We start from the raw sequence: 25,572 nt of genomic DNA, 5'->3' as shown, positions 1-25,572 counted from the left end.
TCGAAAACTACTCTTATTTGACTAGGCTTCTGGGGGTGATAAACTCCAAAAATTGGGAGATACCAGCACTCCTCTCCTTCTTTGAGTGGAGGTGCTAATTCAGCATGGTTACTCTCGAAAACCTTTTCCATGAAGGCAATGAACTGTTCCTTCATTTCGGGCTTTCTATCTAATGTGCGCCGCAGTGATGCGAGGCGTGACAGTGCCTGATCGCGATTGTTAGGCATAAGAAGCCGGGGTACCTTGAAGGGGAGAGGTGCAACCCAGCTGTTCGCCTCATCTTTGTGAAATTCTTTCTCCATAATATTCATGAAAGCTTCGTCTTCGAAGGAGAGAGCACCTTTGTTGTCACCTTTTGTCTTTTCAAACACGGTGTGCCCCATTTTGTCGACAGCTCTGGTGTCAGCCGAACACCCCCATGCTGTGTGAGAGAAATCACCTTGTTGCTCCCCGCTGTAGCTCGCTCTCTCTTTCAGGTGGATGTGACTTGGGCAGGGAGTGAGGAAAGAGGGTCGTCCGCTTTCTAGCACGTTGGTCTTAAAGGTGCTTACGTTGGGCTTGTGAGCTTGGCCTAGGCACACTTCTCCCACGAGCACCCAGCCTAAGTCGAGTCTTTGGGCAAAGGGGGCATCGTGTGGTCCGTTAACTTGCTCTCTCACCTTATGCACCCTCACCACATCTCTCCTGAGCAGGAGGAGAATCTGGGCCTTTGGATCCACTGCTGGGATGCGTGATGCTATGGGCTTTAGGTGGGCATGGTGAAGTGCTGTCTCAGGCGTTGGTATCTCCGATCGGTTGTTCGGGATTTCACTGCACTCTATCAGTGGCGGTAAGTCTATGCTCACCCCTTCACATACTGCCTCGGCACAGAACCCATCTGCTTTCCTTCCTGCCATCTCCAAGAGTCCGGCACAGGTTCTCAGTGAGTAAGGGACTGGGCTACTCTCGACGCCAAATATGGCAAAAAAAGTCTGACCGTGCGAGTGACCGGTTACTTTGGTCATCGAGTATTGCGTACATGTTAACTGAGTGGTCGCGCTGTCCTTGTGGGTAGACTCTTACAAGGCATATCTTGGAACACGATCGTCCTGTGAGGCCTTGGCCACACACCTCAGTGTATATGGAACTCACCGTTGGTGCAGTGGTAAGGGTTCCCTTTCTCTCGTCTCCGGGCTCAGAGTCTTTGATGGTTGGCTTTTCCGTTGTGGGGGTAGGACCTGGGTGCATAGCTGTGCTGTGGCGGTCACTCTCACACTCCCTGCATCTCAACGCTACCCTACAGTCTCTTGCAGTGTGGGAAACGGAGGCGCAACACCTAAAACATATCCCATTATCTTTGAGGTAGGCTCTGCGTTCATCTATGGTCTTGTTTCTGAAGCCTCTACATTTTGAGTGGATGAGGCTTATGATGGATGGGGCAGTGTTTCCGGGTTCGTCTTCATTCTTTGCTGCATCTATGCTGATGTCGGTCTTTGCAGTGACATCCGTCTTATGCACAGATATAGGCATTCTTGTGCCTACGTACTTTGACATGGGCTTCTCATACTTTGAGGGTCCACTACAGTAGCTGGACAGGGCAAAGCTTGGATCATTTCTAATTCTGGCCTCTCTGCAGATAAAGTTCACAAAGAAGGAAAATGGGGGAAACCACATGTGGTTGTCTTCTTTGAATTTTGAGCCTACGTTGATCCATTTTTCTTGGAGAAGGTGGGGCAACTTCTCCACTATTGGGTTGATGCCGCGAGCAGTATCTAAATAGGAGAGCCCAGGTAAGTATCTGTCTGTTTTGGCTGCCAGTAACTCCATTAAAAGGTCTCCAAGTTCTCTAAGCTTAAGGTAGTCTCTGTTACCTATTTTAGGAAAGTTTTCCAGCTTACTGAAGAGGGCTTTCTCTATCACCTCAGGAGCACAGTAACACTCCCTGAGTCTTGCCCAGACCATTCTAAGGGCTGTACTTGGGTCATTTGTGTACACAAACCAGATCCTACGGGCATGTTCTGACGATTTTTTGCCCAGCCATGATGACAATAAATCCAACTCCTCACTAGCACTCAGGCTCAAGCCGCCAGTGGCATTAAGGAAGGATGACTGCCATGCTCTAAAACTCTCTGGCTTGTCGTCAAATTTTGTGAGACCTGTGATTACAAGTTCTCTACGTGCCAAATATTGGGCAATGCCTGTCATATTAGGAGTCTGTGCATGGGTTGCCAGAGTATGATCGCATCGGAAGGGCTGCGATTGGATGGGAGACTGCCATGCCGGGTGACCTGTTCTAGCCTTTGAAAAGGGTTCTTTTTTGATGTGTGGAATTTTGGCATGAGTACCTTCCAAGTGGTTGGGAGCGGCGGATTGAGGCACAGGTTTCTTCGGGAGCGCTGCAAACTCTCCTTCGTGTGACCAGTCATCAATAACAAGGAAGGGGTCGTCATCAGTGTAGCATGAATGATTCACCTGAGTGACCTCATGTTGGGCTGGTGATGGCGATTCCGTGTTCTCATGCAATGGTTCAAAGTTTGGGAAGGAGGAGATGTCTGTGCGTATCCTAGCCTGCTCCTGGACATAGTCGCTTGTCCGCCTCTCAGTGCTTTGAGGTGATGCAGGACGAGCAATGCTGCGGTGCTCTCCCACCTCTGCTTCTAGTGCCGCTTCCCATATCTCTGCCTCAGCAGTAGCGACAGCTGCTTCTTTCCAGCGTGGCGTCCAATGTAGCAGCCTCTGCTTGTTGTCGGACCTTCTCTTCACAGCCAGTTCCTTTTTAGCAAAGGTCACGTGAGCCTGTGCCGCTTTAGCTTTAGCACATGCTCTAGCTGCTGCTACACTGGCTGTTGATGATCGAGATGAGCGTGTACTTCTTGAGCTGGTCACAGATCTCTGCTCGTCTTGGAAGCTCTTGCCGTCCATGGCTGCACCGTGCTGCACTGCCAATGTTGCTTGTTGCGCCAGCTGATGACTTGCCTCTTTACTGTACTGTCCTCCCTACGTGTATGTGTCTGTATGCAGTTAGACAGCCAGCCAAACTCCTTTCAATAACGACATGGGAGTCAGGATGTAGCGTCCAAGCTCCGGTGTTTAATAATGCCACACTTGCATGAGGTCAATGAAACAATACAAATCAGTTGCATTGGGTTGGAGTAAAACTGAGAAAGAAAAAAGAAGAAATGCACCTTTGTTACATACATGAGATATAACTAACATTTAAACATGAATATGTAATGAAACCATTCAACTCACAGGCAATGCTTTCGAAGGCGTAACAATGTAAGATTACAGCAGATTAACTTGCAGCACACTTCATGCTGATGTGACCTCTTTGTTTGCTTATCACTATACTACTTCCTGTTCCTGTTGCATGACCCTACTGGCCATTACCATCTACTGCCACCTACTGGCGGCAACAAAACGTAACACCTGCAATTATAAGGCAGAACAATCCTATTGAATGGCGGAGCAGGCTTGAAGGGCCAAATGGCCGACTCCTGCTCCTATTTTTTCTGTGTTTCTTTCTATGTTTCTAAGAACTGTTCCTGTTGAAGTGCAAAATCCGCATATGTTGCCATTTAATCAGTCTTATGGCTTACTTGTAATATACAACCGTACTGCATTAATAGAAGAAAATCCATTTTGGAAGTCATTAACAGTCATCCTGGGTATGCTGAACCTGTATTGGCTGATTACTTTTTCCATGACCAGAACTTTCTTTGAAATACTTAAAATAAATTGTATAGTTAAGAGTGCCAACCATCATGACATGATTCATTGTTCTTTGCTGAAGCTAGTTAACATTTCTCCCTACTGGCTGTATACCAGCCTAATTGATTATTTTATTAAATTAAGCTCTACAATCCGAATCCATTGCACCAATTGATTATTTTGAATTTCTTTTAAACATTTTCGTGCCAAAATGAGATGCGGTAATCAAAGTTGTAATTACAGTATCTGACGGGATTTTTTTTTTGTAGAATTAGCAGATATGGGTGTATAAATGCTGTACAGTATCATTTTGGGGAGCTGTGTACTCTCCAAATGGCGTAACCCCAGAGTCCAATGTAATGAAACCTCTTGCACTTGACAAACTGTGTTTGGTGCTCCCCTTTGCCTCAAGGAAAAAGTATCCTAAGTTATTATAGGTAGTATTATGAGGAAAGGCATGGCTATGCAGTGGCACCTTGTATTTACATTTCCAAATAAACTGAAATTTGCAATAATGTCTGTTTACTTTAGTTTATTAATTAATTGGTTTGAGGCTTTATAAAACTCCCACCTGATCCCCCCCCCCACACACACACCCCAGGCTTAAGCACATAATTTAGGTTTACACTGCAGTGCAGTATTGAGGGAGTGCTGCACTTTTAGAGGTGTCATTCTTAAGAAACATAACATAAACATTGGAGCAGGCGTAGGCCAGTCGGCCCTTTGAGCCTGCTCTGCCATTTAATAAGATCATGGCTGATCTTTTACTTGAACTCCATCTTTCCTGCATTATCCCCATATCCCTTGATTCCCTTAATATTCAAAAATCTATCGATCTCTGTCTTGAATATACTCAATGACTGAGCCTCCGCAGCCCTCTGGGGTAGAGAATTCCAAAGATTCACCACCCTCCTGAGTGAAGAAATTTCTCCTCATCTCAGTCCTAAATGGCCGAGCCCTTATTCTGAGACTGTGACCCCTGGTCCTAGAGTCCCCAGCCAGGGGAAACATCCTCCAGGCATCTACCCTGTCAAGCCCTGTAAGAATTTTGTATGTTTCAATGAGATCACCTCTTATTTTTCTAAACTCTAGAGAATATAGGCCTAGTCTATTCAATCTCTTCTCATAGAACAATTCCCCCCCATCCCAGGAATCAGTCTGGTGAATCTTCGTTGCACTCCCTCTATGGCAAGTATATCCTTCCTTAGGTAAGGAGACCAAAACTGTACACAATACTCCAGGTGTGGTCTCACCAAGGCCCTATATAATTATAGTAAGTCTTCTTTACTCTTGTACTCCAATCCCTTGGGGGTATTTAACAGCAATATTACCACAGAAAAGCCCCAGTTTTTGTCAGTTTCAATCATTTCCCTGATTACACTGATTGCCAGCATTGCGGCGGGGGGTGGGGGAGTGGATGGGGCAGGTGGAATCCACAACGCAGCCAGCGTCCGAGTACTGAATGACTGACCGCAACTTCAGGATTTCTGCGTTAGGATGTTGTGGTCAGTTTCAAAAGGATAATAACAGCGAACAATTGTAACACATTTAATCCCCCACTCCCCCCGCCCCAGCTATCACAGCATCCAACTGATGTTTGAGTTTTACCCTCTATCCTTTCAGAAGATCATTCCAGTTATTAATCATTCTTTGCATGAAGAAATGCTTCCTGACAAATTCTGACTTGCATTTTACTGGTTTGTACCTCTGTCCCCTTGAAATTGTGCTCAGGATTAACCTTTTATATGATTACTATCTCGTATACCTCTATACAGACCCCTTATGATAAGATGCTATATAAATGCTCTTTCGCACATCAATACAAAAATGGTGGTGCATCTCTGGAGTTTGTTCCCAGAGTCCAAGATGCACTAAAAACAAGTGGTGTGAGACAGCCTCCTTTTGTGGTGTGAAGCCACATTTAAAAAGTGTTCGGGTGGTCTTCCTGGGAATTGTTGCAGAGTCTTTTTAATATTGTTCAAAAGCAGATGCTCCAGCCTGTGCTCTCCCAACACTAAAAAAAACACTGGCAGAATGGTGCATGCATGTGGAGTGGAGCACAGATGCACATACCTCTCCTGATGCGCAGAGTGGGAATTGCCTGTAATGTAAAGAGTGCTGCAGGTTGTGTCTTGCACTCTACAGTTACCAGTCTTGCATTGGTAGTGCAGTATAACTCTAACCTTCGTAGTTCGATTAAATCTGCATTATCTGTGCCTTAAATCTTTTTTTACAATGGAAATAAGTTCAGGTCTACAACTCTCTCTTCAATTTGGAACCTTCATCCCGGATACACCTTGGTCATTTTGCACAATATTCAACATGTTACCTCACCAATGTTATTGAACCTGATCCCATTTAATACTTATATCAGTGCAAAGCAGACAAAAGCAGCTCTGACATCTGGGCCCTCATATTGACACCCTTCCCACAAAGTAAAGGAAGGATGTTAGAGCACCTACCATAAGTATGATCATCATCATTCTTCAGAAGTTGTTCAACCTACATGTTGTATAGAAAAGTTTCATTCACATCAGTATTTTTATTTTTGGAGTGCCGTATTCTCTAAAATGAGGATTCCCCCAGGGTGGTTGTCAAGTTAGAAAACTGTATAGCGTCTCTGCAAGAGATAATATAGGGGAGTTTTTCTTTTCTTATCTTAATCTTGCAGACTCGCCCTACACAAAATGTTTCTCCAATCCACACAAGCATTAATAAAACATCAGTGTATTTCAGCAGAATTAATTTTCATCCAAAGAGGTAGATATTCTTTTAAGTGCTCTCTTAGTTACTCAGAAATGTAAACATATTACATTGAAGCCAATGAATGCAAAATAAAGTAGTTACCAGCTCAGTCATCAATCAGTTCAGTGCATACTGACTTGATGCTGGAAATGTTTCATTCAAAATTTACAAACAAAATCGATTTCAAGTTAAATATAGTAGTTAAACTGCAGAATTTGTTACATTAGCAGATATGATGTTTTAATTGTGATCAAAATTGAAAATGTATTGAATTTGAGAGTCAATAAGTATAATCTCTGCACTACTGGAAGATGTGAAAAGAGTATTGTTGCTATAGTGTATCTTTGATGATGGTAAGTCCTGAAATTATCTGGGATAAAAATACATGCAGGAAAAGTCAACTTGGTTTGTTAGCTCACATTGTTTGCTATTTAATTGTGTCATACTTTTCTAAATATGTATGTGTTTTCATCCATCATGAGCTACTCATTGAATGGTCTCTCTTTTTATCCCAAGTATTCATTGACAACTAGCTAAATCATATTTGGTTGTGATTAGGAATGAACAAGCAGACTAAATATTTGCTACAAGGATTACTGAGAACTTTGTGCTTTTATTTGTTAAAATAAAGTCCAAAGCAGTAAATATTAAAAACCAGAATTGTCCTTCACTTTCCCAGGGTTTTCATATATCATGGGTTTAGTACCAATACTAACACCAATTGAGAGATTAAAATTGCCCTTGAAATTTTTATGCTACAATACCATATATGATTTGCATCTCGATCTATTAATATAACATCTTGCATGTATTTGGTGCCATGCTTTAAATGTATCTGCAGCACAAAATCTGTTATGCTTTTCTGATTGGCTCAAATTTTCCAAAAATCAATCAAAAAATACTTGTATTTCATAGCTGGAACATTTACCCCCCTCCCCCTCTCCACAACAGACACACAGTCAGATGCACACACACCTCTTCCTTGGCAACAAAGTTACAACCTAACACTTTTCATTTTCTTTGACTCTGGAGGGTCGGCGGGGTTCCTGGGCTTTTGTAGCACTGGGTGGAATTTTGACACAACGGTTAGGGGAATCAAGTAGTTTGGCAGCACAGCAATGGGATACCTGATAGTTTTCAGCACTGGGGGAAAGAGTCCTCGGCTTTGGATGCATTGAGGGGGTTCCTGGAGGTTGGCAGAAGTGGGGGTCCTGAGACTTGGTAACACTGTAGAGAGAGAATCTGGGGTTTGGTAGCACTGGGTGGGGAAACCCCTGGGGTCCAGCAGCCCTTGGTGTGGGTCGGCATGGGTGCGGCAATAACGAAGGGAGATAAAAAGGCAAATATTTAGATTCTGCTTTCTGTGTCTTTGTCTTGTCCTCTCTGTTTCTCTTTACTTCTGCCTAAGTAACAACAGTGGCTACACTTCAGAAGTAGCTAGAACCATAGAATGATACAGCACAGAAGGAGGCCATTCAGCCCATTGTGCCTGTGGTAGAGCTATCCAATTATTCCCACTCCCCTGCTCTATCCCCATGGCACTGTAAATTTTTCCCTTATTTATCCAATTCCCTTTTGAAAGTTACTATTGAATCTGTTTCCACCCCCCTTTCAGGCAGTGCATTCCAGATCACCACAACTCACTGCGTTTAAAAAATAAAAAAATAAATGATTTCTCATGTCGCCTCCTTTTTTGCCAATCACCTTAAATCTGTGTCCTCTGGTTACTGACCCTTCTGCCACTGGAAACAGTTTCTCCTTATTTACTCTTATCAAAACCATTCATGATTTTGAACTCCTCTATCAACTCTCCTCTTAATCTTCTCTGCTCGAAGAACCACTCCAGCTTCTCCAGTCTCTCCACATAACTGAAGTCCCTTATCCCTGGTACCATTTTAGTAAATCTCTTCTGCACCCTCTCCAAGGCCTTGACACCTTCCTAAAGTGTGGTGCCCAGAATTGAACACAATACTCCAGCTGAGGCCTAACCAGTGATTGATAAAGGTTTAGCATAACTTCCTCGCTTTTGTACTCTATTCCTCTATTAATAAAGCCAAGGATCCCATATGCTTTTTTAACAGTCGCCTCAACTTGTCCTGCCACCTTCAAAGATTTGTATACATATACCTCCCAGGTCTCTCTGTTCCTGCATCCCCTTTAAAATTGGACCGTTTTGTTCATATTGCCTCTTCTCATGCTTCCTACCAAAATTAATCACTTCACACTTTTCTCTGTGTTACATGCCATCTGCCATATGTCTGCCTATTTCACCAATCTGTTTGTCCTCCTGAAGTCTGTTACTATCCTCCTCATTGTTTACTACATTTCCAAGTTTCGTGTCATCAGCAAACTGAAATTATGCCCCGTATACCCAAGTCCAGGTTATTACTATATATCAAAAAGAGCAGTGGTCCTAATACCGACCCCTGGGGAACACCACAGTCTACTTCCCTGCAGTCTGAAAAACAACCGTTCACTGCTACTCTCTGCTTTCTGTCCCTTAGTCAATTTTGTATCCACACTGCCACTGTCCATTTAATCCCATATGCTTCAATTTTGCTAACAAGTCTATTTATTATGTGGTACTTTGTCAAACGTCTTTTGAAAATCCATATACACTACATCAACCGCCCTACTTTCATCACCCCTCTCCGTTACTTCATCAAAGAACTCAATCAAGTTAGTCAAACATGATTTGCCTTTAACAAATCTGTACTGACTTTCAATTATTTGCCCATACTTTTCCAAATGCCGATTAATTTTGTCCTGGATTAATGGCCCAGATTCTGAAGGAATGAGACTCCACATGTAAAATTACATTTTCAGTTGAAGGGATAATTAGTAGTCCTAGCCCCTTTAGGGCTACCCCGGATCAGGCGTATTTCTCAGACGTTCACTTTCAACTAAAGTTTGAGGTAGCCGAATCCTAAAGACGTTCAACTGGGTCTAAAGATCTGGGCTATATTCCCTAAAGGAAAGGAACAACCCGAGAATGTTACCGTCCTCCAGATAGCACTTTTAATAAGTTTAGCTAGACTGTAATGTTCCGGATATTGAGAGGGTCTGGAAAACTCCCCCAGAACTGTAACTCTTCACCAAAGAGCATACAGAAATTGAGTTTGCAAGTTTTTGATACAAAAGTCTTGAGACAATTCTAAAAATATATAGAGATTTATTAAAGAACTGACATGCAATTTACAGTTGGTGAATCAGTCAATCGCAACATTAAAATTTTTTTAAAGAGAAAAAATGCTATCTTCTTAGTAACAGAGAATCTTACTTTTAAATCTTAACTTTGCTACAGTATTACAGTTCTTAAAGTGTTCTACAGGATATCCAGCAATATCAAATACTTTTGATCCCTGAGTTACAAAGAGTGGTAGACTACAGAGCCGCCTCTAAAGCCGAGAATCGCTTTGCCCGATTAAAGCGAGTCTGTTATCCCATTTGAGAGTTCAATATTTATACCTTTTTCCAGTGGTATTTCCTTTAAGGTTTCCTGCTGATGCAAGCTAATTATCTCTCGTCATCTTTCTGCCGACCCCTGCAATTCTTACTGCCACGTCAGCTGGTAGCATTACAGAATCATGTCTCATCTCTGGGTGTTCTAAGTTTATCATATAAAAAACGGTGTGATGGCAGGTGTTCCTTACTATGTCATCTTTACGAGGGCAGATGTTCCTTATCTTATGTGCTTCTTTACGAAGTGTAAATTAGAACAACTTATCCAGGGTGAACCATTGTTTCCTTCCCAAAAGTTCAGCCTGTCAGAGCCCTTCACCTTCTGTTTCAATAAGGTTATTTATTCAGGGTCAACAACTATCTTATCTCAATAGCCAGAATGCTTTCAGAGCTATTTCATAGTTAAGTTTCTAAATTTCCAAACCCAGTTTGTCATGTTTTAATAAGGCCAGAGTTCTTTCATAAGATGGTGTCTTTTTCTGAATAGGTTATATGGCTTATTCCTTCACACAGTGCCAGAGAGGTTGTTTGGCAGTAATTATGACTGATCATATTTACTGCCAAAAATCACTTACACCTGAATGCACCAGCCCTAACTTTTTTTCCGGCGTGTTTAGTGGGTAAGTACAGTAACTTCATGCCCTTACATGGATTTGAATGCCGAGTCTGTCGGAGAGGTACTGTTATAGTGCAGCCTGTGGAGGAGAGGGGAAACTTGGACCTTAACTTCTGGATTTTCACGTTTATCACAAAGTCGCAATGCAGGTTAGTAAAGCCTTGAAAAAGCAAACCAAGCACTGGAGGGATAGAATTGAAAAGCAGGGAAGTTATGTTGCACTTGTATAGAGCCTTGGTTGGACCACACTTTGGAGTACTGTGCACAGTTCTGGTCTCCATATTATAAAAAGGATATAGAGGCATTGGTGAAATAGTTTCACAAGGATGATACCAGAACTGAGCTGTTATAACTACTGTATCAGGAAAGACTGAACAGGCTGAGGGGTGACCTGATAGAGGCCTTTAAGATAATGAAAGGGTTTGATGGGTAGATGCAGAGAAAATGTTTCCACTTGTGAGGGATACTAAAACGAGAGGCCATAAATATAAGATAGACACTAATAAATCCAATAGGAAATTTAGGTGAAACTTCTTTACCCAAACAGTAATAAGATTGTGGAAGTCACTACCACAAGGAGTAGTTGAGGCAAATAGCATAGGTGCATTTTAGGGGAAGCTAGATACGCACATGAGGGGAAAAGTAATAGACGGGTAATGGGGTGAGATGAAGTAGGATGGGAATGGGCTCGTGTGGAGCACAAACGCTGGCATAGACCAGTTGAGCCGAACGGCCTGTTTCTGTGCTGTAGAGTCGATGTAACTGTGCATGTGCATACTCTGGAAGTTGCTGTCCAATTTACTCCATAATAACGGTGAACGCTGTTAGCCTTACCATTATCCTCAATGCAAATTCCGGGCTCTAAAAGTTTCCCCACCACCGACATTAGGCTGGCTGGCCTGCTGTTGCTGGTTTTAATCTTCCAGTCCTCTGGCACCACTCCCATATCTAAGGAGGATTAGAAGATTGTGGCCGGAGCCTCTGCCATTTTCCACCCTTACTTTCCTAGGATGCATCCCACCTGGACCTGGTGACTTTTCTACTTTGACGACTGCCAATCTTTTAAGTACCTCCTTTATCTATTTTCATCCGATCAAATATTGCTACTACTTCCTCCTTTTACTGCATCATTGACAGCATAGTGAAGACAGATGCAAAGTACTCATTTTGTACCCTTAACCTCCACAAGAATATCTCCTTTTGGTTCCTAATCAGCTCCACCCTTCCTTTGACTACCCTTTTACTATTTATATGTTTATAAATGAGTTTTGGGTTCTCTTTTATGTTGGCCTCTAATCTATTCTCATACTCTCTCTCATTCCTTTTTTTAGATCTCCTCTGTACTTTCTGTATTCAGCTTGGTTCTCTACTATATTATGAACCATACATTGTCATAAGCCTCCTTTTTCTGATTAATTTTAATCTGTATATATTTAGTCATCCAGGGAGCTCTAGCTTTGGATGCCCTTCCTTTCCCCCTTGTGGGAATGTGTCCATTCTGTACCCGAACCATCTCCTCTTCAAAGGCCTCCATTTGTTCAATTACTGTTTTGCCTACCAATTTTTGATTTCAATCCACCTGGGCCAGATCTCTCTTCAACTCACTGAAGTTAGTCTTCCTCCAGTTAAGTATTTTTATGCTCGATTATTCCTTGTCCTTTCCATAACTATTCTAAACCTGGTGATATTATGACCACTGTTTCCCAAATGCTCCCTCACAATGTTCTTTGGTTGGGAAGCACTTTGGGACATCCTGAGGACATGAAGGATTTTACATAAATGCATTTTGTTCATTTTTTTCTTCTTTCGTTTATGTTTTTGGAAGTATCCATCATTTATTTTTACCTCCGCATCGTTTCCCACTTCTGTCCTTACCTCAGCTTCTCTACCAGTTTAACCTTATTCGCACATTTGTTAAATCTAGACTCGATAATTCCAATGTCTTCCTTGCCAGCCTCCTGTCCAACACCCTCCATAAACTCAAACAAATGCAAGTTGTTATTATTCACCTGCAAGTCAAAACAAATTATGCTGACACTGCAGAGATCAAAGGTGAGGCCAGTTCTATACTATGGTGGGAGGTTTTGGTCATTCTACCTCAAAACAGATATAGACACATTGGAAAGGATTCAGAGAAGATTGACCAGGATGACTGCAGGCTTATGGGACTAAATTATTGAAGAAAACTTCAAGTGACTAAACTTACTCTCACTCGAGAGAAGACTGAGGGGGAAGTCTTCAAAATAATAATCAAGCTATATACCTTGGAAAATGAGTGTAGGGCTAGAGGACACGAGTACAAAATTCATAGGCCTTGCTCAAGGTTACAGATTACAATAACCTTTTTCACAGGGTAGCCAATACAAAGCTCCAGAGAAGGTAGTTGATTCAGGGTTAAAGGACACCTTTAAAAAGGAGGGGGAACAATACCTGCTGAGAAGAGGGTTTAGGGTTTTTGGAGATATTTAACAACACTACCTGATCAGGAGGATATCGACATGTTCCAGAGGGAGGTTGAGGAGTCAAGAGAGAAAGGTTGAAGGAGATTATGGTGCTGCACATAAGCTAAAGTTCAAGAGTATTAATGACATCTGAGACACACACATCAGTGCTAACAAATACATATGGTATGGATTAATGCCGATGGGATGTATTTAGCCTTGTTATTTTGTCCCACATACAGTTTCTTAATATTAACTTCAAGAGGACAGATAATGTACTGGAAGCAGATTAATATTGTGGGGTGATTTTAAAACTCTAATAATGTTAGTAGTCAAGCATATCCCATTGAACCATTCCACATTAATCTTTTATTTAGTTTGTTCTCCAGCTTCCTACCAGATTCTAAATGTAGAATACAAAAATGTAGAAAAGATTGCACTGATGAAAAATCAATTTGAATAAATAACATTTTGTTCAACTTCCTCTTTTTTATGCAATTTTAGTTGAGCATTGATTGATTTATCGATTACTCTCCTTACCAGCTGTCCTGCTCCACTCTTTACAAACCTCAATTAATCCAGAATTCAGCAGCCCAAGTCCACTCTCCCATAAAGTCCTGCTCATCCATCATTCTCACTGTGGTAAACCACTGTTATAGTTATCACTGTATATTGTTCTCACTGTTCTCACTGTCACATCACTACACGAGGTCGCCTCTTGTCGCACTGTTATACCTGGGCTGACCACCTCCGACTCCGCCCATTACCTGCCCAGGTATAAAGGTAGCTGACTGGCTAGTATTCCTCCCTGTTGGATCGGATCACCCACGAGGGTGGGCTCTGTTATTTAGCCAATAAAAACCTTCAGTTACGTTCTTAACTCGTCGCCTTTTATTGGACTAATTGATAGGCATATCAATTTTATTGGCTAAATTTTAAAGATGTCTGATAATGAACAGCAACAGCAAGGAGCTCACCCAGCAGCACAGCAACAGCAGCCTCCAGACAACGGGCCACACCAGCCGGCTTGGCTGCAAGCCTTGAAACCACCATACCTGGATCTAAACCCACAGGCACCAAACGCAGCCCTCAACTTCAAACACTGGCTGGACTGCTTCGAATCCTACCTGGAAGAATCCGGCGCCCCGCAGAGATCCAAACTAAGACTTCTGAACGCCCAAGCGAGCCCGAGAGTATACGCACTCATACAGGACACGACTACGTACGAGGCCGCTATCAACCTACTGAAACAGCAGTACCGCAGCCCGGTAAATTACATGTACACCAGGCACCTCCTAAGATCCCGCCCGCAACAGCCAGGAGAGTCTGTAGCTGAATTTTTACGGGCGCTAAGAGCACTCGGCAGGAACTGTGACTTTAAAGCGGTGACGGCTGTTGAAAATACGGAAGATAATATCCGCGATGCCTTTGTGAAAGGCCTACGGTCCGACTACTCACGTCAAAGACTGCTTGAAGCTAAAGACCTCGACCTGGACAAAGCTGAAGCCCTCGCTCTCTCCCTGGAGGTGGCCCATCAGGACCAGGAGGCGTTTTCCAGGTACTGCTCGCGACCCTGGGACTCGGGCCCGACCCCTACCGCAATACCCTTCGCAGCGCCGCCCCCGGGACCTACCTCAGCGTCGGCGTCCCGGACCCGACCGGGCCCGCCACCCCCGGTACCGGCTCCGACATCGGGCACCCGCGATCGGGCCGCCGGCTGCTTCTTTTGCGGCCAGGAGAAGCACCCGAGGTCGCGCTGCCCAGCCAGGAACTCTACCTGCACAACCTGCAGGAAGAAAGGCCACTTCTCTAAGGCCTGCAGGAGCGGATCTTCAGAGGCCAGCAGTGCCTCATGCGAACTGTGGGGGCGGCCATCTTCTTTCACGGCAACTGAGGCCAGTATCCCCACACGTGAGTCATGGGGGCGGCCATCTTTGATCAAGGCAACCGACCCCAATAGTGCCTCATGTGAGTTATGGGGGCAGCCATCTTCTCCGCCATTTTGTCCTACCTCGTGGGAGACGCCATTTTACACACCACGCCCGACTGCCACCGGGCCCCCGGACCCGACGACCGCCTCGCCCGCAGACGACAACGACTCGCTTACCTACACGCTAGCCTCCGTCACTCTGGATCAAGCCCGCCCACACCACCTGTCCAAGTCGATGATGGACATCAAAGTAAACGGCCACGCCACGACCTGCCTGTTCGACAGCGGAAGCACGGAGAGCTTCATCCACCCAGACACGGTGAGCCACTACTCCCTCCCTGTCCTGCCAACGCGCAACCGAATCTCGATGGCATCGAGGTCCCACGCCACGGACATTAGCGGCTACTGTGCTGTGACCTTGTCGGTTAAGGGTACAGAGTATAAAAACTTTAAACTCCTCGTCCTCCCCCAGCTCTGCGCTGCCGTCCTACTAGGGCTGGACTTCCAATCCCACCTCCAAAGTGTAACCCTAGCATACGGTGGACCCCTCCCCCCACTCACAGTCGACAACCAGCGAAGGTTAAACCGCCCACCGCGTAACACCTGCAGCCTATCCACCCTCAAGGTGCCGCCACCTTCCCTGTTCGCTAACCTCACCCCCGACTGCAAACCCGTCGCTACCAAGAGCAGGCGGTACAGCGCTGGGGACAGAGCTTTCATTAGCTCTGAGGTGCAGCGTCTCCTGAAGGAGGGCATCATCGAGGGGAGCAACAGCCCCTGGCGTGCCCAGGTCGTGGTCGTTAAGACCGGCGATAAAAATCGCCTGGTCATCGACTACAGCCAGACCATAAACAGATACACCCAGCTGGACGCATACCCCCTTCCCCGCATATCTGACATGGTCAATCAGATTGCACAATACCGCGTATTCTCGACCATCGACCTTAAGTCGGCCTACCACCAACTCCCTATCCACCCCGAGGACCGCCAGTACACCGCCTTCGAGGCGAATGGGCGCCTATACCACTTCCTTAGGGTCCCCTTCGGTGTCACCAACGGGGTCTCGGTCTTCCAAAGGGAGATGGACCGGATGGTTGACCAGAACGGACTGCAGGCCACATTCCCCTACCTAGATAACGTCACCATCTGCGGCCGCGACCGGCAGGACCACGACGTGAATCTGGAGAAATTCCTCCGTACGGCCCAACGGCTGAACCTCACCTACAATAAGGAGAAATGCGTGTTTAACACAGCGCGCCTTGCCATCCTTGGCTGTGTAGTAGAGAACGGAGTCATCGGCCCCGACCCCGAAAGAATGCGCCCCCTCATGGAGCTACCCCTCCCCCACTGTCCAAAAGCACTTAGGAGAACCCTGGGGCTTTTCGCCTACTATGCCCAATGGGTACCCAATTATGCGGACAAAGCCAGACCCCTCCTGAAAACCACATCCTTCCCCCTCACGGAAGAGGCGTGCGCGGCCTTCTCCCTCATTAAGGGAGACATAGCCAAGGCCACAATGCACGCAGTGGATGAGTCAATCCCCTTCCAAGTGGAGAGCGATGCATCCGACTTCGCCCTAGCCGCTACCCTTAACCAGGAGGGTAGGCCGGTAGCCTTCTTCTCAAGGACCCTACAGGGCCCCGAGACCCGACACTCGTCGGTCGAGAAGGAAGCCCAGGCAATTGTGGAGGCAGTACGGCGCTGGAGGCACTACTTGGCAGGCAAACGATTTACCCTCCTCACCGACCAACGCTCGGTTGCCTTCATGTTTAATAACAAGCTGAGGGGCAAGATCAAGAACGACAAAATCTTGAGGTGGAGAATCGAGCTTTCCACCTATGATTATGAGATCTTGTACCGGCCCGGTAAACTGAACGACCCCCCTGATGCTCTTTCACGCATTACATGCGCCAGCGCGCAAAGTGATAGACTTCAGACCCTCCACAATGACCTCTGCCACCCCGGAGTCACCAGACTCTACCATTTCATTAAGGCCCGCAACCTGCCATACTCCATCGAGGAGGTCAGGACCATGACCAGGAACTGCCAGATCTGTGCTGAGTGCAAACCGCACTTCTATAAGCCGGACAGAGCAAGCCTGATCAAGGCCACCCGCCCCTTCGAGCGTCTGAGCATCGACTTCAAGGGGCCCCTACCGTCATCCGACCGTAATGTGTACTTCCTCAACATCGTTGATGAGTACTCCCGTTTCCCCTTTGCCTTCCCCTGCCCAGACATGACCAGTAACACGGTCATTAAATGCCTGAACAAACTCTTCGCCTTGTTCGGGTTCCCGAACTATATACATAGTGACCGGGGCGCCTCCTTCATGAGCGAGGAACTCCGTCAGTTCCTATTGGAGAGGGGTATTGCAGCAAGCAGGACCACCAGCTACAACCCCCGAGGGAACGGCCAGGTGGAAAGAGAGAACGCGACGGTATGGAAGGCCACCCTCTTAGCCTTAAAGTCTAAGGGCCTCCCAACCTCCCGCTGGCAAGAGGTCCTCCCGATTGCGCTGCACTCCATCCGGTCACTACTTTGCACTGCCATTAACACCACCCCCCATGCCCGAATGTTTGTCTTCCCCAGGAAGTCGACTACGGGAACCACCCTACCAACCTGGCTGACCTCTCCGGGACCCGTCTTGCTGCGAAAGCACGTGAGGGCCCATAAAACGGACCCCCTGGTCGAGAAGGTGAACCTCCTGCACGCCAACCCCCAGTACGCCTATGTGGCTTACCCAGACGGACGGGAGGACACTGTCTCCTTACGAGACCTCGCACCCTCACCCCCCCCTCCCAACCCCCCGAGTCCAGCCGAGGTAGACGGCATGCCGGAACCCCACGAGCCTTTGCCGACTACGCAGACACCAGCTTTAACACCGGATAATGTAACACCGCCGCTGCGACGATCGGAGAGGCTAACGAAGCCTCCGGACAGACTGACATACCAGAGCTGGTAATACACTTCACCCCGCCGGACTCTAATCTAAACAAGGGGTGAATGTGGTAAACCACTGTTATAGTTATCACTGTATATTGTTCTCACTGTTCTCACTGTCACATCACTACACGAGGTCGCCTCTTGTCGCACTGTTATACCTGGGCTGACCACCTCCGACTCCGCCCATTACCTGCCCAGGTATAAAGGTAGCTGACTGGCTAGTATTCCTCCCTGTTGGATCGGATCACCCACGAGGGTGGGCTCTGTTATTTAGCCAATAAAAACCTTCAGTTACGTTCTTAACTCGTCGCCTTTTATTGGACTAATTGATAGGCATATCACTCACCATTACCAATCTCCACTGTACCCCAGTGCATCGATTTCAAAGTCTTCATCCTCATTTTCAAAGTCTCCACAGTTTACTTCCCCTTAACTGAGTGACCTTCAGCTATAGGTTCGACCTGCATCCTCTGCTTCTTCAACTATTTCCACGGTTTGATGAGTCAGTAACTGAAAAGGGCACAATTTAAGATTAATTTTAGCTTTTAAAAAGGGAGTAGATAAATATTTTGGGGAAAAATGTAAAATTTATGGGGAAAGAATGGCAAATGGGATGAAAGATAGCTCTCACAAAGAACCAACACAAGTATGATGGGCTAAATGGCTTCCTTCTGTAATGTATGATTACATCATTCTCTGACTCGGGATCACTGCTGGTCTCCAGTTTTCCATTGCTTCACTATTGCGGACTATTTTTCATTTCCTGCTGTTTAGAAAGCACTTCCAAAACCACTTTGCCTTACGACCCTTCTCCCTTTCTTCAAAAGCCTCTTCATTACTCCACTTCTAACATTTTCTTGTCTCCAGCTTGGCATCCTCCTTTTCCTCCCTGTAAAACATTCAGAGATGCTCTTCAATGTGAGGAACACTATATAAACGCAAAAAACAGAAAATGCTGAAAACACTCAGCAGGTCAGGCAGCATCTGTGGAGATAGAAACAGAGTTAACGTTTCAGGTCGATGACCTTTCGTCTGCAGTATTTTTTCTACAATTTCAACGCAGGTTGTTATTATTGAGTGGAAGATTGTGAAGTTATGATCTGACTTTCAACTGAAGGAAGTACATCGTTTGTTGCAACTTATTTAATTTCACTTTCTTCATGGCTGGAAAGTATCTGAGGAAATTATTTTCCAGGTAGCATTTTCACAAATGGCACTGAGTGCCAGGATATAATTATGCAGCAGTATTTCAGCTGCTCTTGGGAGGCTGAGATACGTGCCGGGTGGAGATTTCTGGTCCTGGGCAAATTGGATTTCTAACGGGATGTTTAGAAGTGCAGTGCTGTGGAGGATCTAGAACCACACTCTGTTTTGCTGTTGCATTTGTATTGCTCTTGTTTGAGCTTTTGAAAGAAAGATTATATATTTGAAAATATAGAGTTAGTTCAAGGACAGGCACTAACTTACTGCTGCTATTTAAAACGTTGTTTTTGGGGGTGTTGGTGAGCACAGATACTGTAGGAATGTGTGGATAGGTAGGAATACTTCATGCCCGTAACAGTTGCTGCACAGCACAACTATGAAATCACACTGCAATCTCGTACCTTGCCAGTTCTGGTGAGATCATTGAACATCTTCCAGTACTAAATCCAGGATCTCTGTACAGTGCTGTTGATATTTACGTGACTAGCAACATCGTGCCAATTCCCCCCAAAAACTCTCCAGGCTGATCCAGTGGCCCCGGGGGGGGGGGGGGGCGGGGGAGAGGACGGAGAGGGATTCCCTCATCTGCTGCAGCAAGGTTTCCCTCATCTGCTGCAGCAAGGTTTCCCTCATCTGCTGCAGCAAGGTTTCCCTCATCTGCTGCAGCAAGGTTTCCATAGCCTCCTGAATCTATGGTGCTCTGTTGCTGTTAATCAGGATATCAAGTGTGATGAACACTTTGCTTTTGTGACACATCTCACATGCAACAGAAATTCTTCTGAGTCCTGTTGACATACACTAAACGTTAGTTGTTTAATTATATAAATATTGACACGGTTGCTTTACTTTATAAACTGACTTTAGCAATCGGACTACAATTTTTTAAAATTGTTAGCTAATGTGATCCGTAAAATGATATGATCATGCTAAAGGGCCAAAGCATCTTTACACAAATTGACGATGGTCGTAGTCAGATGGTACGCATGAGTTAAATTCTTCATTATTGAACATTCAAGTTCCATTGGTGACAAGTGCTCAGACATCTTACTGGTTGTAAAGTCTTCACTTGGGGAGCCCTGAAGAGCTGTACTCTCCTAAGCTGCATAGCAAACTTTTTTTGGACCTAGTCCATGTAAGAAAATCCATAACATGCTCTCGTACTTAGTTCAATTGAAAAAAGTGCTTATCCAGCTGGCTGTGTTGCAGAATGTAAATGAATCGGTGGGGGGGGGGGGGGAGAAAGTAAATTAGCCAAATACATAAAGAGAAAAAAGTCATCAATCTAGTTATGTCAAGATTTTGTACTTCCAATTTTTGGTTCATAAAAAATCCAACACTTCTTGCACTGTTTAGTTACAAACATTGCTATACCAGCATGAGGTCAGTAAAAACAGTAATGTGTATTCTCTGGGGCTCTGAATGTTTGGATAAGGTAACATTTTGTGGGAGCTTTGGGTACCCAGGGGTAAGGCTGAAACTGGACCTTTAAAGTAGGTCTAATATCTGTCTAAGGAAACACACAAACCTTAAGCATACTCAGTAACTTGCTGCTAGCTGTATGTTGATTATTTTATTGGTTTAAAAGCACGCTAAAACAGACTTCTAAAATTAAACTTTGGTAATAGTTAAGGGTTGTAAAAGTTTAACGAGCCAGCAGTAGTTGCCGATCATTTATCATTTTAAGTGTATATAATAATTAGTTTGATTAATTCTATCAAAATAAAAATGATGCATTGATTATAAAATAGACTTTCAGCATAAATTTTGGAAAGTTATCTTGAAAATGGTTTCAAACTCATCAAATGGAATATGGTAGTGTAGTAGCTATGTTACTGTACTCATAATCCAGAGGCCTGGACTAATAATGCAGAGACTGTGAGCTCTAATCCCATCACAGCAGTTTGAGGATTTTAATTCATTTTTTTATTAAATCTGGAAATAAAAAGCTGATATCAGTAAAAGTGACCATGAAGCTGTTGGATTGTCATAACAACCCAACTGGTTCACTAATGCCCTTTAGGGAATGGAACCTACTGTCCTTACTCGACCCGCTGTCCGGCCTATACATGAACTCAGTCCCACACCAGCATGGTTGAATCTTAACTGCCCTCTGGCTTGCTGGACCACTTCATTCAGTTGCATCAAACCACTACTAATACAGTGGTTCAGGAAGAAGGCCCATCACCACGTTCTCAGTGGAACTAAGGATGGGCAATAAATGCCAACCTTGCCGGTAACACCCACATCCTGAGAATGAATAATAACTAAAAGGAAAGATTCTGTGGTACTGAAATTGGCACACACCACTGAGGTGAGAGTAAGATATGACTACAGATTCAGCTGAAGAAATAAATTTCTATAATGTTCACTGCTGAAAGAGAAAACACACATCTCAAAACATTTCAATGGCACAAATCTGAAAGAAAATTCTTTCACCTCTCAAATTCAGAGGAGTTGACATCCAGCACAAGATATCTTGTATCTCTGATGCCTAGCAAAGTGTTGCAGTCTAGGTCTTTGTAAATCTTATTTCACTATTTGCGGTTTGTGCAACTTAAAGTGTTTTATTATTACATGCTGCTTGATCAAGTGTGAAATGTGCTGAAATATTGTACCATTTATTTTATTCTTCACCAGACAGAAATACTAGGTACTTATATTTGCACATACATGCCTCCTTTGATATATAACTTGGATAAGTGAAGTGTTATGCATGTGGGCAGGGCAAATGCTCAACATTCATACACCCTTCAGGGATAATCATTAAAGAAGGTAGAGACAGAAAGAGACACAGGCATTCTAGTGCATACATCTTTAAAGGTACATGAACAATGCCGTGAAGCGATAGCTAGAGCAAATAGGGTGTTGGGGTGTATCCATAGGACAATTGAGTACAAGACGAGGCATACTAGATTGACAAACATTCACTGCAAGCCCACTGACCCCCACAGCTACCTGGACTACACTTCCTCCCACCCCGCCTCCTGTAAGGATTCTATTCCATTCTCCCAGTTTCTCCGTCTCTGCCGCATCTGCTCTGACGATGCCACCTTCCATACCAGTGCTTCTGACATGTCTTCCTTTTTCCTCAACCGAGGATTCCCCTCTACAGTGGTTGACACGGCCCTTGACCGTGTCCGTTCTGTCTCCCGCACTTCTGCCCTCACTCCTGCCCCTGCCTCCCGGAACCACGATAGAGTTCCCCTTGTCCTCACCTTTCACCCCACCAGCCTCCACATTCAACGGATCATCCTCCGCCATTTCTGCCACCTCCAGCGTGATCCCACCACCAAACACATCTTCCCCTCACCTCCCGTTTCAGCATTCTGTAGGGACCACTCCCTCCGCGACACCCTACACCACTCCTCTATCACCCCCAACACCCCTCCCCCTTCACCCGGCACCTTCCCGTGCAAGCGTAGGAGATGCAACACATGTCCTTATACCTCTCCCCTTCCCACTGTCCAGAGCCCCAAACACCCATTCCAGGTGAAACAACAATTTACTTGCAATTTAGTATACTGTATTTGCTGCTCACAATGTGGTCTCCTCTACATTGGGGAGACCAAACGCAGATTGGGTGACCGCTTTGCGGAACACCTCCATTCAATCTGTAAGGGGGACACCGAGCTTCCGGTCGCCTGTCACTTTAAATCACCGCTCCACTCCCACTCAGACCTCACCGTCCTCGGCCTCTTGCATTGTTCCACTGAAGCTCAACATAAGCTCGAGGAATAGCACCTCACCTTTCGATTAGGCACTTTACAGCCTTCTGGACTCAACATAGAGTTCAACAATTTCAGATCATAACCTCGGCCCCTATCACATATATATTTTTTATCCACACTTTTTGTGCCTTCTTTTCTTCTCTCCCACATGGCAGCTGTCTTTCATTCTGCCAGCGTACTTTACACTTCATCTAGAGCCATCCTTTGTTTCTTAACCTGTCCCATTACCATCTCGTCTCGCCTTGAATATCTCTTAACCTCTCCTGCCTTCTATCCTATCACAGACCTTCCCTTTTGTTCTTTCATCCCTTCCCCCATTTCCTAGCCCCTACACTTGCTTAAAAATCTGTTCCATTTCCTGCTTTTTTCCAGTTCTGACGAAAGGTCATCGACCTGAAACATTAACTCTGTTTCTCTCTTCACAGATGCTGCCTGACCTGCTGAGTATTTCCAGCATTTTCTGTTTTTATTTCAGATTTCCAGCATCTGCAGTATTTTTTTTTCATACTATTTTGTCCTTGTATAAGACCTTGGTCAGGCCGCACTTGGAATACTGTGTCCAATTTTGGTGGTGTCACATGGTGGGTGATATTGAGGCTTCGGAAAGGGTGCAGAGGAGGGCCAGTAGATTAATTCCCAGTTTAAAGCATCTTATCAAGATAGGCTAAAAGAGTTGGGACTCTACACTTTAGTGAAGTGTAGACTTAGAGGTGATCTGATTGGTTTATAAAATAATGAAGGGAATAGATTGTATTCCAGTTGACAGTTTGTTCCAATTAAATAGGTTAGGGAGGACCAGGGGTCACAAATTTAAGTTGTGTAAGGCCAGATCTAGGTTAGATGTCAGGAAGTGGTTCTTTGCCCAGCGAAAAGTGGACCTCTGGAACAGGCTGCCATCTCATGCAGTGGATGCTGATTCGCTGAATTCCTTCAAGTGAGAGCTGGACCTGTTTCTGGCTGGGGTGGAGATCACCTCTTACAGAGCTAGAGTGATCTCCAGGGCTTGTTTCGATCGCCTAGATGGGTCAGAGAGGAATTTTGCAGATTTCTCTTCCCTCCCCCCAACAAATTGACTTTTTTTTTTGGTTTTTTGCCTCACCTAGGAGATCACATGGTTTCGGGTGGGGTGGAGTGTATATTGTGAAACACAAGGTTATCGCAATTGTGTGGGACAGGCTCAATGGACCAGGGGGTCTTTACCTGTCCATCATTGTTCGTTTTTGGGTATCTGCATCAGCAGCGGCTTTAATAACTGAATAAGTTACACATCACATGGGTCAGTTTGTTCAATGGTGTACTAACTGCGTCATAACTTTAAAATATGATTTTAAGTCCATTCAATTACTCTAATTGCATTTATTTGTTTTCATTCATAGGTTTTGGGATGTTTCCAAGCCTGACTCAGTACTTGAAACAGTGGAGCACCACACAGAATTTGTATGTGGCCTTGATTTCAGCTTGCATATCCCTGGTCAGGTACGTGCCTAACTACTTCTACAGTTGATCGAAATGAATTAATCCAAAACCTATAAACAAGTTCCAGATCCCTGGTTTGGAACAAATAGCAGACCAGAAATGCTGCAGGGAAACCGCATTGTGAAACAAATTGAAACAACACATTTTTTCAGCTTGTACACCTTTTATTACTCCACAGCTAAATGTAATGTTCTTCAGATCTTGGTTAATTAGTGCCATCAGCATAAAACAACAGAGCGGATAAAAGAAGGTTGACCATTTGGCTGCATAGATTACTCTTATGTGTTCGATTAACTGAAACATCAGCTGAACTTTTTTCATGAAATATTATTAGCTGCCTCATCAGCTTAATAAATAAATGTACTGCTTGATGTGGCACTGTGCCATGCAGACCAGAACAGTTGAAGGTTTGATTTCGAGTTGGTGCTGATCTCAGTTGGAGCAGCACATTAGGGTGGTGGGGGAAATGAGCCATGGTATCTACTCCTGAACATTATCCATCGACTCCTACTGGAAAATAAGCGAGCATGTCACAATTGGGTTTGGTTGTGATGCCTTCCACAGTCAAATAACCTGCTAACTGGGCTCACGTGAATAGTTACTATTTGGGCAAGGCGGTAAGGGCTGTCACCTCAGCAAGAGGCTTCAGAAGAGGAGGGGAGGAAACTGGAAAAGAAAACCTTTAGAAACGTATTTAGCGGTAGTATTTTTCTCACTAATGCCTACATGAGCTTTTAAAAATGCCATCCGAGTGAATGCTTGAAATAAACAATCTGTCCAATTTGGAACAGGTGCTCAAGTCTGTAGAGCAATAATTGGCCATGCGTCACCTCAACTGTATCACAAAGAATACAAAGATGTGAATAGGTGCTAGGACAATGTTTGCACTTGACTGGTGAAATATGAGTGTGCAAAATGGTAACGCTATTACCACAAAGAAAATGCAGCTACACACTGAATTTTATTCTGCCTGTCAACATGACACAAATAGTGATCGGGTCAGATTTATGTGCCTAGTTGGAAAAGCAGTCTGTGTGTGTGTGTACAGAAAAGAGAATTAAACTCTCTTCCTGTACTCCAGCTCTCCCCTTGTTTCACCAGGAAGAAACAAAAAGTTAGTGAATTTACCTCCATAATCTACAGTTGATTTATCAGATTGTCCCAAGCATACTGTGAAAGGTCCCTTGGGGCTGAGGATAAAGCCTGGTGATGAATTGGAGACAGCAGTCATAGAAGCAAAATTAAATCAGTTAATGGATCCGATGTAGAGCCCCTTAATGAATTAATGGAGAGCTGGCTGTTGGCAGCATTTACTGGAGACTTATCAAAATGAACAAA

General features: G+C 44.7%; 1 protein-coding gene across 1 annotated transcript in view; it reads left to right on the top strand.

Moving 5' to 3' along the window:
* The window catches only part of pex7 (peroxisomal biogenesis factor 7), a 130,973-nt gene that overhangs the window by 101,724 nt on the left and 3,677 nt on the right, over nt 1-25,572 (top strand). The window contains exons 8-10 of the mRNA XM_085997513.1: nt 1,982-2,010; nt 15,418-15,423; nt 24,135-24,234. Coding sequence (XP_085853639.1) covers nt 1,982-2,010; nt 15,418-15,423; nt 24,135-24,234 — 135 coding nt within the window. The remainder of the gene's footprint in view (nt 1-1,981; nt 2,011-15,417; nt 15,424-24,134; nt 24,235-25,572) is intronic.

This window comes from Somniosus microcephalus, chromosome 9 (genome assembly GCF_052327205.1).
Source record: "Somniosus microcephalus isolate GS21.2 chromosome 9, FLI_Smic_1.0, whole genome shotgun sequence".
Lineage (NCBI taxonomy): Eukaryota > Metazoa > Chordata > Chondrichthyes > Squaliformes > Somniosidae > Somniosus > Somniosus microcephalus.
Note: the sequence above shows the minus strand (reverse complement) of the source record. Positions and strands in the feature narration are given on the sequence as shown.